This window comes from Camelus ferus, chromosome 33 (genome assembly GCF_009834535.1).
Source record: "Camelus ferus isolate YT-003-E chromosome 33, BCGSAC_Cfer_1.0, whole genome shotgun sequence".
NCBI classification, from domain to species: domain Eukaryota; kingdom Metazoa; phylum Chordata; class Mammalia; order Artiodactyla; family Camelidae; genus Camelus; species Camelus ferus.
The window spans coordinates 15,238,790-15,254,157 of NC_045728.1; the positions used below are offsets into that span (position 1 = coordinate 15,238,790).

At 41.0% G+C, this 15,368-nt stretch overlaps 1 protein-coding gene across 1 annotated transcript in view; it reads left to right on the plus strand.

Annotated features, from left to right (window-relative positions):
- Positions 1–15,368, plus strand: part of USP28 (ubiquitin specific peptidase 28) — a 56,622-nt gene that overhangs the window by 9,684 nt on the left and 31,570 nt on the right. The window contains 5 exon segments of the mRNA XM_032472755.1: positions 2,806–2,883; positions 4,099–4,231; positions 10,285–10,390; positions 11,326–11,485; positions 15,188–15,274. Coding sequence (XP_032328646.1) covers positions 2,806–2,883; positions 4,099–4,231; positions 10,285–10,390; positions 11,326–11,485; positions 15,188–15,274 — 564 coding nt within the window.

Here is a 15,368-nt window from a genome sequence, read left to right on the forward strand (position 1 = left end):
TTATTCCAGATGTGTTAATGTCCACTGCTGCCTATTACAAAGTGGAGACAGAGGAGTGGAACTGTAGTCCAAGGGCAGATGTAATGATGAGTAAATTATTTATGATTTGAACACCGTATTTCATCGATTCACATTTATTTGGCATTCTGAAATCTCTGAAACTGAGATGCTCCTTACATTAATACCATCAGAGTAGCAGGTGTAATGTGGTTATCATGGTTGGCACGTGTATGGGCTGGGACCTCGCTGTTCCTGCTGTCATGGTAGTCAAGTCATGTGCACCCAATGGTTAGGACCACACAGTTAGTTTACTTGTCATTTAAAATGGCTTAAAAAGATCACACTGTACTTCAACATTGAAACAAAAAAAACACACGGAGAAGGGCATAGAAAGGGAACAGAAGGGTGCAAATATGATTTTATGTGAAGTAAAATAATTTTCACTGGAGGAATGATTACAGTTCCAAATTTTTTTTACAAAGCTACAGTCAGGGACCTGAAAACAGAAGATAATATACGTGTTTTAAGCTGTTTGTTACAGAGAAATATGCAAAAGAATTGCCTATCGCATGCCAGGCAGTGCACCTGGAAGGGGGTGAATTGCTGTATTTCTCAATGTGAATGAGCCATTTTAGAGCTGCAAGAAGCTGGTGTGACCGATGCGTGTGTCTCCTAGGACTGTCATGAAGGCCGTGTGTCATAGCTTAAATGGCAGCAGTTTTTCTCTTGGGTGATACATAAAATAATGGTGCTTTTTATAACGGATGGCACCTCAGATTCAGTTCAGTATCGTACTTACCTCTCCACTTTCTGATGATAGCTTATTTGCAACTGATTATATACTTATTACTGAATAATCAAAATTGTGATTTTTATGAAGGCAGCTAAAATAAAAATAGGAAACTTGTTAAGATGCAGAGATCAAGGTCAAAATATAAAAATAAAGTGTTTGCATTGTTTTGCATTAAATAGGTATTCCGGCCTGTTCTCTTTGTCTTCATACAGCATGGCATAGAGGTTAGTGGGCGGACCCTGCAGGCAGGCAGCCTGGGGTCAGACCCCAGCCCCACCTCTTACTAGCAGTAACTTCGTGTAAGTTACTCAACCCCACCGTGCCTCAGTTTTCTGTCAAGTGGGCGTAATGTCTGTCTCCCAGGTTTGTTACAAGGATTAAATAAATCAATACGCATGAAGTGTTCAGAACAACACCTGGCTGAAAGTAAGCCGTGTGTGAGCTGTTACTTTAACTGGATTATTTTCTGTGATTCCTGTGTCACTTGGTTCATAGAGTAATTTGAGGTGAAGCTGCGATTATCTATCCCATTGTCACCTTCTTGGTTCCAGTTCAGGGTTAATAAGCTACTCATTTCCCCCTTCCCAATTACTGTTCTGCTATTTTTTTTTTTTTTTGGAATACGTTGATGTGGAATTTTTAGAAAATTGGGTATGATTGAGATATATAGATTCACACACTTTTGCACAGTAAGAGCAATGGAATTAGAACTAGTTTGAAAGAACACTTTTTAATACTTCATTCTTCTAGAAATCACATGCCATGTTTTCAGTGTTTGCCAAGTTTAAATCTGGACACCTGTTGGTCTGAGAGTCCCTCCCCCGGTGCCCAGACTCGGAGACTGCTGGGCTCAGCAGGGCAGGGCTCCATTTCTAGCCTGTGACGCTGGCCTGGGACTCGCACAGAAAGACTGTCGCTGCTTCTCCGAGGAAGGTACCGGGTGTTTCAGTTTGTTATTTCTGGTGGTATGACCCTTACGCATTGCCTTGGACTCTCGGCCATTGAAGAGCAGAGGATACTGTTTCTGTCACGGCTGACAGCGTAAACTGCCTCTTGGAGACAAACGACAACTGAAAGATAATTAATGGTGAAGCATCAAGTGTTGAATCGGGGCTTCATTCTAGGATAATCTTAGGAATGGTGTAAATTAGATTTCCTCTCACTGGATTGAATTTAAACTATTTTGTTTTCAGTATTCGTCTGAAAGATCACTGTGTCTTTCCTTGGCCAGCCAGCTGTTTACATTGAGCTTCCTTGTAAATAGGTGTTTTGTGTTAACTTTTGTCTTTGTGTGAAAGAGGTTAAAATGCTCAGTGAAGACTTCTAAGGCTGAAGAGGGTTATAAACTGATCTTGTAGCTGGACGTTAATAAGAAAGGTTTTTCCACGATTCAGTTGAATGAGGAGAAAGCGTTCCCTGCTTTATTTTTGTCCCTCTGGAATTTTATTTATAATTCAGAAAATTCTCACTTCATCTATACTTTTTAAGCAGTCAAGCCTAAAGTTTCCTATATGACATTGGTGGTATCATTTGTTAATTACAAGATTGGAAACTTACTGTCAGTGAAAAATGACACACACAAATGGCATGTGCAGTGAAGCTTAAAATAGCACATCTCCACATCCATGCAAATTCCCTGGACTCCTTATAATGACCTACTTACGCACTGCCCACAGAGAGAAACCTGAGGCACTTCGGGCGTCCATTAAGACTAGAATATTACGTTTAAATGTTTTATGTATTTGTAGTTTTACTGTTTACTCGTATTTCTTCCACAAGTGCCAAAAGCATTTTCCATGATGAAGCTTTTAAAAGAGCAATAGGTTTGGCATTTCAGAATGTGCCTGACAGTCAATACCTTGTTGCTTAGAGCTTGTTGGTTTTTTAAAGTAAGAAATGCAAGTCTCAGGCCTGTTTACCCAAGATGCTTGTACCTGCTTAAATGTATCCAGGCTTACTTTCTGATTGACATGTGTCTGTGGGTTTTTTGTTTGTTTGTTTCTCAAATACAGAGCTGCCAAATGCTGTTAAATCAACTGAGAGAAATCACGGGCATTCAGGACCCTTCTTTTCTTCATGAAGCTCTGAAGGTTAGTTTCAAGGCCCTGATTAGTCAACAGGGTTTAAGACAGTTGTTTGTATCATAATTTTGTCAGTTCAAGCCTTTTTTTTTTTAATTTTTAATTAAAATTTTTTTTTAATTTATTTTTAAGGGGGAGGGAGATAATTAGGTCTATTTATATACTTATTTTTAGAGGAGGTACAGGGGATTGAACCCAGGACCTCATTCATGCTAAGCATGCACTCTACCACTTGAGCTACATCCTCCCCCCGTTCAGCCTATTTTTATACCTAAAAGAAAGTGCATGTGTACAGAGGCAGAAGTACTACAGGTCAAATGAGCCAGTGTCTTCAATATGTAAGTTATAAGAGCAGGAAAAAGTTGGGGAGGGAGAGATTCACAGTGGGGGGAACTCTACAGCGTAAGGGAAGTTTAAGATACACATCAGCTAATTACACTGTATGGACCTTTTGTGGATCCTGATTCTGACAAACTAAAAAATATTTGAGTCAGGGAAATTTGAATTGGTTATTTCTGTGAGGCTATTAGCATTGTGGGTTAAATATATATATATATATATTTTTTTAAAGATAAGTTCTGAAGTGTTGACTGGTGAAATGATAAGACACTTAGGATTTGCTTGGAAATATCTGGGAGGGGGAGGCAGAGTAGGTAAAATAAGATTGACCTTGGCTTCGTAATTGTTAAAGCTGAGTGATGTGCATGTGGCGTTCACTTACACACTCCCTCTCCCGTTGTATATGTTAGAATTTTTTTCCTAAGAAAGAGTTAAAAAGAAATAGAAGCATGATCACCTCTGCAGAATATGGTGCCTGTTTGGCACCTTTATGGTAGGAGCTGACTTCATTTGGAATCTGTGTTAATTGCCAGCTCCCTTTTGATACATCCTGCCTTGGCTGTTCTGTGAAATCAGGAGGAGTGTTCAGAGCAGTGAGCACAGCTCTCCAGCAGGAGTTCATTCTTGTTTGCATGTTGTGGGAAATCAGAGCGTAGCAGCTCCCTCCCTGTAACTAGGAATTTGATATCAATGCTTTAACCAAAGTAGATTCACTATCCTCCACCGTACTCTGTTTTCTACTTTATAGCCCAGAATTATGCCTAGATTTACTCAGTATGTCACCAGGCTGTGAGGAGTTACAACCAAAAAACTAACTTGACTACTAATTTTGCATGCTGTGATGCTTCACTTTTGAAATTTCTATTTTTTTTTTCCTCCCCTTAGGCCAGTAATGGTGACATCACCCAGGCAGTCAGCCTTCTCACTGATGAAAGAGTTAAAGAGCCCAGTCAAGACACTGTTGCTACAGAACCATCTGAAGTCGAGGGGAGTGCTGTCAACAAAGAAGTATTAGCAAGTGAGTATATCCTGTCTTGGTCCTGCTCTCAACTAGCAGAAAATCAGAGATGAGTTTATGTGAATGTCCTGTCAATCGTGTCAACCCTTTGGACGTAATGGTAATAATGGCTAATTATTGAGCCATTACTATGTGCCAGGCACGGTTCTCAGCACTTAAATGGTTCCATTCATTCCACACTTATTTAATGAGCCCCTGTTGTGTGCCAGGCACTCTTCTAGGCACTGGAGATGAGGAAAGGAAACAAGAATTCCTGCCGTCTGTAGCTTTTTTTTTTGGTAGGGGAGAGCAAAAAAAGTAAATAAGTGAATTATATAGCATATTAGAATGTGATGAGTACCATGGAGATGAATAAAGGATAGAATGAAAGAAATGAAAAAAAAAGGTGTGCTGGGAACTGGATTTCAAATAGGAGGGACCTTTTGAGAAGATGCAAAGGGGTGAGGGAGTGAGTCACGGGAGGCCCAAAGATGGGAGTATATATACCTTGCTTGGCTTCAGGAGTCTCAGCAAGGAGCCCAGAGCTGACATCTAGCAAGTGAGGAGGGCAGTAAAGAGATGAGGCCGTAGCGGGGACAGGGGATGTACCGTGCAGAGCCTTCATAATGGCGTGGCGTGGCTTTTACCCTGAGTTAGAGGAGTAGCCATTGGAGAGTTTGGGTCAGAGGAACGAGGTAAACTGGCTTCCGTTTTCTAAGGATCCTTCTGATCACTGTGTTGGGAACAGAAGGTGTGGGAGGGAGTAGTGAGCACAGTTCAGATCCAGGAGCCCAGGACCAGTCAGGAAGCTACTGCAGATGAAGGTGGTGTAGCCAGGATGTAGTGGTGGAGAATGAGAAGTGCTTGCTGTGTAGGATTTGCTTACAAAGGAGGTAAGAGTTGTGGAGGAAAGAGAGGGGTTAAAGAGGACTCCACGTTTTTTTCTCAAGCAACTGAAAGGATGGAGTTGCTCTTCCCTGACATGGGAATAAATGCAGGTGGAGTAGATTTGGGGTGGAAGATGAAGAGGTCACTTTTGGCAGTGTTAAGTTTGAAATGCCTGTTGGACACCCAATTGGAGTGTCAAAAAGGCAGTGGGGGTCCAAGTGTGCAGTTCAGGGGAGGGATGGAGGCTGGAGATGGACAAAATTGGGAGTGGAATTGCTAGGTTGTATAACAATTCTGTGTTTAAAAAGTTCTAAAAGAGTACTCTTTAATAACTGCGACAATATTATCACACTTAAAAATTAATAATTCCCTAACCTCATTAACTACCTGTGTAGAAGTTTCCCTGATTGTCTCATTAACAATATGTTTGCAGTTGATTTGTGAGTCTAATGATCCACATAAAATTAAAACATTAAAATATGTTTGAAATGTCTTTTAAGATCACTTTTTTTTCTTACAATTGAATGTTCGAAGAAATAAAGTCCTTTGTTCCGTCATGTTTCACACATTCTGGGATTTGCTGATTGCATTCTTGTGGTATCCTTTAATGGATTTTTCCGTCTCCTGTCTTTCCTAATAACTTACATACTTATCTGGCATCTGTTGTGTGTATTTCTTCCATTTTGTCATATCAAGAAGCAGACAATGTCTGGTCACCCTCCATTTGTGTTAGAATTGTTGTGCTCAGATAGTGTCAGCTGGATTCATTTATCATCAAAGCCCCCCCCCCCCAGTGTTTCCCGCCACCATTGCTGATTATTGCTTAGATTCTTTATTTTATTGGAAATTTCAGAGTGGTAATGTTTTATCTCTCATTACTTCATAATTTACTAGTTGTAAATCTTTTTTTAAATTGTGGTAAAAAACATATAACATAAAATTTACATTTTAACATGTACAGGGTTCAGTATCATTAAGTATATTCACGTGATTGTGCAAAAGATCTGCAGAACTTTTTCACCTTGTAAATCTGAAACTTTATACCCATTAAATAACCCTTTCCCCCTCCCACCTGCCCCTCGAAACCGCCTTCTACTTTCTGTTTCTGTGAATTCCACTGCTTTAGATACTTCATATAAGTTGAATCATGTATTATTTACCTTTTTGAGACTGACTTACTTCACTTAGCATAATATCCTTAGTGTTTGTTCATGCTGTAATGTGACAGGATTTCCTTTTTTCTTTTTTCCAGTTTTTTTTATTATGGTAAAATACACGTAAAAGTTACTGTCGTAACCATTTTTAAGTGTACGGTTCAGTGGTCGTAAGTACATTCATGTCACTGTGCATCCATCACTACCGTCCATCTCCAGAACTCTTTTCATCTTACAAAACTGAAGCTCTGTACCCACTAAACAGTAGCTCCCCATTCCCCCTGCACCAGCTCCTGGCAACCACTGTTTTACTTTCCGTTTTCTATGAGTTTGACTACTCTAAGTACCTTATATATGTGGAATCATACAGTACTTGTCCTTTTCTAACTGGCTTGTTTCACTTAGCATAATGCCTTCAAAGATCATTCAGATTGTAGCATGTCAGAATTTCCTTCCTGTTTAAGGCTGAATAATACTCCATTGTATGCATATACCAAATTTTGTTTATCCATTTATTCATCAGTAGATACTCGGGTTGCTTCCACCTCTTGGCTGTTGTGCCTGGTGCTGCTGTGAACATGGATGTGCAAATATCTCTTTGAGATCCTGCTTTTCTATTTTGGATATATCCCCGGAAGTGAGATTGCTAGATCATATGGTAGTTCTATTTTTAACTTTTTCCAGGAACCTCCATACTGTTTCTTCCATAGCATTTGCACCATTTTATAATCCCACCAACAGTGCACAAAAATTCCAATTTCTTCACATCCTCACCAATACTTGTTATTTTCTGTGCGTGTGTGTGTGTGTGTGTGTGTGTTTGTGATAGCATTCTAATGGATGTGAGGTGGTATCTGTGGTTTTTTTAAAAAAATTTTATTGAAGTATATTTGATTTACAATCTTGTATTGGTTTCTGGTGTGCAGCAAAGTGATTCAGTTACATGTATATATACATACTTCTAAATATTTTTTTTCCATTATGGTTTATTACAGAATATTGAATATAGTTCCCTGTGCTATACTTAAGACCTTATTTATCTGTTTCATATATAGTAGTTTGTATCTGCTAATCTCAAACTCCGAATTTATCCCTCCCCCACCCCCTTTCCCCTTTGGTAACAGTAAGTTTATTTTCTTTGTCTTAGTCTTTTTCTGTTTTGTAAATAACTTCATTTGTATCTTTTTTTAAGATTCCATATGTAAGTGATAATATATGGCATTTGTCTTTCTCTGTCTGACTTCACTTAGTATGATGATCTCTAGTTCTATCCATGTTGCTGCAGATGGCATTATTTCATTCTTTTTTGTAGCCTAGCAGTATTCTCATTGTGGTTTTGATTTGCATTTTTCTCTGCTGATTAGTGACGCTGAGCACGTCTAAAATCGGGTTAGTTGATTTTTTGTTATTGTTGAGTTATAGTTCTTTATATATTGGATATCTACCCTTTATCAGATATATGATTGGCAAATATTTTCTCCCATTCTGTAGGTTGCCTTTTCACTCTTTGATTGTGTCCTTTCATGCTGTAAAGTTTTTAAGTTTGATTTAGTCCCATTTGTTGATTTTTTGTTTTGTTACCTAAGCTCTTGGTGTCATGTCCCAGAACTTGTTGCCAAGTCCAATGTCATGAAGCTTTTTCTGTTTAACTTTTTTGAAGAACTGCCAAACTTCATTCTTCTAACTTCCACATCTGCACCGTCTTACATTCCCACCAGCAATACACAAAGTTCCAACTTCTCTACATCTTCACCAACACTTGTTATTTAGCTGTGCAGGTGGGTGTGGAATGTTAATCTCATCAGGGTTTTGGTTTGTGTTTCCTTAGTCGCTGGTGTGTTGATGTGTTTGCTGGCCATTTGTTTATGTTCTTCAGAGAAGTATCTGTTGAAATTCTTTGCCCATTTTGAATGTCGGGCTGTTGGTCTTTTTATTTCTGTTGTAGGAGTTCTTTATTTATCCTGAACATAAATCCCTTACCAGATACGTGATTTGCAAAAATTTTCTCTCATTCTGTGGGTTGTCTTTTCACTATCCTGATGGTTTCCTTTGAAGCTCAAAGATTTATTTGATGATGTCACATTTGTCTGTTTTTTTCTTTGGCTGCTTGTGCTTTGAGTGTCATCTCTAAGATGCCATTGCCTAATCCAAGGTCATGAAGATTTAAACCTATTTTCTTCTAAGAGTTTTGTAGCTTTAGCTCTTACCTGGAGGGCTTGATCCACTTTGAGTTCATTTTTGTAAATGATGTTAGGTAGGGGTTAAAAGCCATTCTTTTACATGTGGATATCCAGTTGTCCCAGCACTATTTGTTGAAAAGATATTCTTTCCCTATTAAACTGTCATGGTACCTGTGTTGAAAACCAATTGACCATAAATGTGAGGGTTTATTTCTGGACTGTCAGTTCTATTCCATCGATCTATGTTTGTTCTTAGGCCAGTAGCACACAATCATGATTATTAGTTTTGTGATCTTTGTGGGTTTTTTCTTTATAAATTAAATATTTCATTGCTCATGTATAGAAATTAATTTAACTTTAAAAAAGTAATTATTTAATTTTTAAAAATGGAAGTATAGTTGATTTTACAGTGTTGTGTGAATTTCTATTGTACAGCATAGTGATTCTTTTATACTTATATATATTCCTTTTCATTATAGGCTTTTACAAGGTATTGAATATAGTTCTCTGTGCTGTACAGTGGGGCCTTGTTTATCTATTTTATATATAATAGTTAGCATTTAACCTTTGTACATTGATCTTTTATCTAACCACCTAATTAGTTATAACTATTTTCTGTAGTTTATTTTGGGTTTTCCTTGTAGGTGATCGTTATCTATGAGTTATGACAGCTTTGTTTCTTATTTTGCAATCTTTATTATTTTTTTAAAATCTCTTTTATTTTTAGCCCTGCCCAGAACTTTCAGAACCATGGTGAGTAGAAGTCCTCACATTAGACATCTTTGTCTCAGTCTTAAGTTTTAAAGGAAGTACGTTTAATGTTTCACCATTAAGGACAAAGTTTGCTGTGGACTTTTCATGGATATTCTTTATCGGCCTAAAAATACTCATTTCTCTTCCTACTTGGCTTGAAGGTTTTATTCCTGAATGGCGGTTTTATCAAATACTTTTTCTATATCTATTGAGATAATCATTTTTTCCCTTTAACTGTTAAGATAGTGGATTTTACTGGTCTGTTTTCTAATATGAACTCAGTTATTTCATTCTCATATGAACTCAACTTGGTCTTAATGTATAACCTGTTTTGGTCTGTTAGCAGAATTGTATTTGCTAATATTTTGTTTAGGCTTTTTGCATCTGTGATCTTGTGTGGGTTTGTTATTTTTCCTTTTTCTTACTGTTCTTGATTGGTTAAGGATATTTCAGGGTGTTAATGCTGACCTCAAAAGATGAGTTGAGGAGTATGTATATTCTTTATTCTCTAGAATAGTTTCTGTGAGATTGAAAACATCCATTCTTTGTGGGGAGGGTATAGCTCAGTGGTAGAGTGCATGCTTAGCATGCCCAAGGTCCTGGATTCAATCCCCAGTACTTCCATTAAAAAAATAATAATAATAATTAAATAAATAAGCCTAATTACCTCCTCCCCTCAAAGAAATTTAAATAAAATTAAAAAGAAAGAAAATACCTATTCTTTGACTGTTCAACTTTTAGCTGATAAGTAATGATAAGTAAAGAGACTATTTAACTTACAGGTATGGGATGTATTTTTGACTCTGGAGTAAGACTGCAGAAGAGGGTATTTGCTTCGTTTCATTTTAGCAGCTTATTACTGTACTGTTTGCTAATCTTAAGGTTACAGTGTAGCTGTAAGATATTCATTTGACTCTAGTGTAGAATAGTGAGGTTGTTACACAGATGAGCCACTATAGTGAGAACTAGGGAGTGTATCTAATTTTGTGAATGCATTTACCTTTTTCCCTGCAATACAGACAGAAGGGCAGTGTTTCCTGCATGTAGACTAATGAATTTCTATTTATCTTTGACTAATGAATTTCTATGTATCTTTCAGAGGTAATAGACCTTACTCATGACAGCAAAGATGATCTTCAGGCTGCCATTGCCTTGAGTCTGCTGGAGTCCCCCAAAATTCAGACTGATGGAAGAGATCTTAACAGGTTATTGATTTAGTTTATGATCTTTGCTCTGCACACTAGTATGTAGGTCAAAGACAGTATCTCTGTGCGTGCTGCTGAGGAGCAGTTCTGGCAGGCTTCTTTAATTGCACCTGAAGGAGATTTATTTTAGGAGCAAATTTAAATTCACATTAGCTTTCTTACTCTTTGGTTCACTTTTGAAGAAGCTAAATACGATAAGGGTCTTAATGCAGCCTGTGTCTTTAAGTAGAATCCTGCAAGGTTTTGTACCTCACAGTTACTGGGGAACAAAACCCCATCCTAGTGCAAGTATCTGATAAATATGTGTTCTCTTTATGAACTTCGAGCCTTTGTAAACTTTTGAGGGTTATGTGGTCAGCTATTTGAAAATGAAAGTTACCACTCAACCACTCTGTCTCAGAAGTGACTAGGGGGTGTATTTTTTGAATTGGCACTAATTTGGTAATTGTCTGGTATTCACAAATATCCAGTCCGAGTGGTGGCCTGTCAGGTCCCGGATATGTTTATCCGCTCACACTGCCGAGTGGTTTCTTTCAGGGAAACACAGGGCCCTGGTTTGTGTGCTAAGCAATCTGGAGGCTCTTATCTGTAGCAGAATGTCTGTCTTGCCCCTTTCAACGGCAAGGTCTGAGAGAAGGCGCTAGTTGAAATCTAAAACTCTTAGTAGTTTGGTAGCTGTAAATAGTCTCAACTCTGTTCCATTTAGGGACCTTATTGCTAATAATCTCTGTTATGGAAGGATTAATAACTCTATATTTAAACCTTACTTTTCATTTATATTATAATCTTGTAGTTATTCTATAGCTGGTGATTACCCAGTAAGTAGTTTACCTGGCAATTTGAATTACCTATAAAAGGTTACCAGCATCCTCCATGTAGTACGTTGTCATTTAACTTTTCTCTTTTTTGATGTGTGGTACGTTGGCACATTATAGGATGCACGAGGCACCCTCTGCCGAAACTAAACGCTCGAAGAGAAAACGCTGTGAAGTCTGGGGGGAAAATCCGAATCCCAGTGGCTGGAGGCGAGTTGACGGCTGGCCAGTTGGGCTGAAGAATGTTGGCAACACATGTTGGTTCAGTGCTGTTATTCAGGTAGGATGTTTTTAAGAGATAACTGTGTCTTCTGGAAACAACTTTGTAATTCTTTAAACTGAAATGTGAAAAACATAGTTTTAAAAAAAAAATGGAAACGTATATAAAACTAGAGTTTTCCCCGTGGCATTATTGTCTTTCGGCTGCTTTCTTATGTTTGGGACCTGGATGCTCCGGGGTCTAAATTGTACAATAGTAAACAGAGTCTTCCGTGCTATGAATAGGTTGAAGAGATGTGTTGGTTCAGCATTTAGGGAGTGCTGTATTCCAGCAGAGCAGGAGTTACCAAGGAGCTGCCAGTTGTTGGCAGGTGATCGTAAAGGACCAGGCAGGAAGGAAATGATGGCAGCCTGGACTAGAGAAATGACATAAGCCATGGGAGGAGGAGACGAGTGAGAGCATTCTACAGGTGTTTAGGAGATCGGGTCTGCAGGAGTTGGTAAGCGACTGGGTAGGGGTATGTGCAGGAGGGAGCGGACAAAGACTCCAAGGTTTCTAGCTTGAGGTGCCACGGGGATGTCAGTGCCATTGGACACTGAAGGGGGAACAGTTTGTGTGTAAAGTGGGATTTCAGTTCAGCTTTATACATGCTGAGTTTGAGATGCCTCATGGAGATGCAGGCAGTTATCTGTGTGACTCTGTCATTCAGTAAAAAGATCTGAGCCGCAGATATGATTCTGGGGATCAGTAGCATGGAGACGGTGATAAAGGCAAACAAGAGGACGAGTTCCCCTGGAGAGAGTGTTGTCCCTTACACGTAGCGTGGCCGCAGGGCAGCACTCGATCCCGCCCTGCAATCTCTCCTTCACCTTGTGTGACACCGGCCCAGCCACTCAGCCAGCATAAAATCCATGGATTCACTCAGCTTACTCTGTGCCTGGCACTGTGTTAGCGCTGGGGGAACAGCAGTGTTAAACAGGGCCCTTACTCCCGTGGAGTTTACTCTGGGGAGAGCTGGGGAGACAGGAACCAGCATATGTATCAGATGGTGAGAAGAGCCGTCAGGACACATGAATGTGGGCACACGGGGCTGGGGAGGGCTCAGCTGGAGAGCACAGGGTGCTGTTACAGAGGATGTTAGGTGTGGCCTTTCTGCTAAGGTGAGCTCCTGAGCAGAGGCCTGAATTAAGGAGGGAACGAGCCATGTAATTATAGAGGACAGTTCATATAGTTACACAGAGAGCGCTGCAGACAGGGAACGCAGGTGCAGAGACTCCGGAGGAGGCAGCGACGGGGGCAGAAAGGTAGTGGAGGTGGCAGCGGAGCTTGGGGTCATGATAAGGATTCAGGAATGAGGTGAGACGGGAAAATATTGGAAGGTTTGGAGCAGAGAAGTAATATGATCCTACTTCCGTTTTAAGAGGATCACTGGCCTCTGTGTTGAAAATAGAGTGTAGGAAGGTCACGTGGAATTAGGGACAGGTGTCAGTTCTTTCTTTTCAAGAGGGAGAGACTGAGACCGAGACCCCTCCCCAGACTCACTTCCCTCCTGTGAGCGATGGGGACGGAGCTGGCAGATAGAGGCGGTGACTGTGAAAGGCTTCTGAGAAAGGTAGGGGGGTGGGACATCAAGCTTGTGGGGGCTGCTTGGCCTTAAACAGCAAAGGGCAAGAGCGTAATAGGGGAGAGGAGAAGGAAGAAGTGATGACTGCAAATTAAAGCTGAAATAATTTCTAATAGTCATTTTTGCCTCTGAAGGAAGCAGCCACTCTCTGAGACAGAGTGGAAAAGTGACAGGTTTTAAAGGGAATGAATGTTTAAATAGTTGTTGTAAACAGTGGGAAACCAGCTGGCACCAGAATGCAATAGTGGGATTTTTTGAAATGTGCAGGTCTGCCGAAGGTTGTCGCCTTACGTGGACAGTGGTATCAACTTGTCCTGTTTTACTGGGACTTTCTCTTAGCAGCGCTCTGAAACGCTTAAGTGGAAAATTAAACTCATTTAAGTTGGAGGATTTGCTGGTGCAATGAAAGGACCAAAGGGCAGTTTGAGAATATAATAAAGGATGCTTAGAGACCGTGGAATCAAAGCTGGCGAGAGGGAGAAGTGAAGACAGAGGAGCTAATGGCTGAGAAGACAGGAGAGAGGTCCGTTCGCTTGGGTTCCTGATAAAGTCAAAGCACAGGTGTCCTGTGGGTCCTTGAACAAATAAGCCAGAAGACAGGCTGTGGTCCAAGAGGCGGATTTTCTGAATTTGTGATCTGAGAATTGGCAGCTTTTCAGGTATAGATGTATCCTGGGTGTGGATGTGGGTGTGGAGGTGGAGTGGAGGGCTAGATCACAAGGGTTAGGATGCTCAGGAAGCCAGGGGGTCCCTGGGCTGAACGAATGTGCCTTTGTTCCCTCAGCAAATATGAGCCGGACACCTGCTGTGTGTTCTAAGCCCTTGAGATATAGGAGAGAGCAAAACCAAGACAGAGCCTTTCTCTTGTGGAATTTAGATTCTTGTGATGCAAGACAGACAAGGAACAATTTGTAGGAAATAAATAGTCGAAATAAGCATCAGTAAGTAGTTGAAAAACTAACTAGTTAACTTGGCAAATCAATTTATATGATCTGTTAAACTGTGGTCAGTGTGACAGGAAAGAGAGCAGGACAAGGGGTCCTGGAGTCCCTGCAGGAGGGATGGGACCAGGTTCCGACGTCAACCGTGATGTTACGTTAGGTGTCGGGATGGGGATGGGATTGGAGCAGGTGCCGGGTTCGCAGCAGGTGGGGGAGGGAGCAAGGCAGCTGCTGTGGGAGAACGTTCTGGAAAGCACAGAGCCATGGCCGCAAGGTGGGGGCGAGCCTGGCGTGTTCACAGGACATCAAGGAGTCCCCAGGGGCTGTAATGCTAGGAGCGGAGGCAGAGTGGTTGGAGGTGAGACTGGAGAGGTGACTTGTCTTTTATTCTGAGTGAGAGGGGAGTCACTGAGGGTTCTGAGCCGAGGAGTAATAAACTCTGACCCGAGTTTTCGGAGGCTCCCTCTGGCTGCTGGGAGGAGAGCAGAATGGAAGGGGTCGGGGTACAAGTGGAGAGACCGTGAAGGAGGTCACCAGTCGTCACTGAGAGGCGCTGGTGGCCTAGACCAGGCCGTACCACGGATGTAGAGAAGAGGTTGGAATCTTGATTTATTCTGAAGGCGGAGCTGACAGGGTGTCCCTTGGATTGGATGTTGACCGAAGTCACCTAGTAAGGATGGCAGAACTCGGGGTGGTAGGAAGACCTCTTCCCGGACGGTAGCCTTCAGTGAATCAGGAGCTCTGTTTTGGTCATATTAGCAAGGCGGTTGGAAGGACCTGTGTGGAGAGAGAACTGGTACAGGGGAGGCTCTGGAGGCGGGGAGGCCGGCCGTGTGCTGTGATCCAGGTGAGCAGTGAGGGGAGTTCCATTAGAGCCGGTGATAGGGACTGATGGAGAGGAGGTGGTTCTAAATAAAGTAGCGCCCTGAGGCAGAGTGCACGGGGCTTCTTACTTACTGCATGTGAGTGGTTAAGAAAGGGAAGGAGTCAGAGATTGTTCTAAAGTTTGACACTTTGATGGCTGAGGAGAAGAATGTAATTCGTGACACAGAGGCTACAGGGGAGGAAGCAGATGGTGGAGGGTCAAATCGATCCTGGATTGGAAACTGTGTGTAGTTCTTTTAAGGTAAAAAAAAATTTTTTTGCAGCGGTTATTTTGAAAGAAAGGCTGTTGAGCCATTTCTTTCTTTATTTCAGTCTCTCTTTCAATTGCCTGAATTCCGAAGACTTGTTCTCAGCTACAGTCTGCCACAGAACGTACTTGAAAATTGTCCAAGTCACACGGTAAGCTGGCGTCGAGGAGTCTTCACTGTCTAGTCCCCTACATCCCAGGGACCTTTAAATTTTGGTTAAAGCTGGTAGCCGTGTTGCTCTCTGG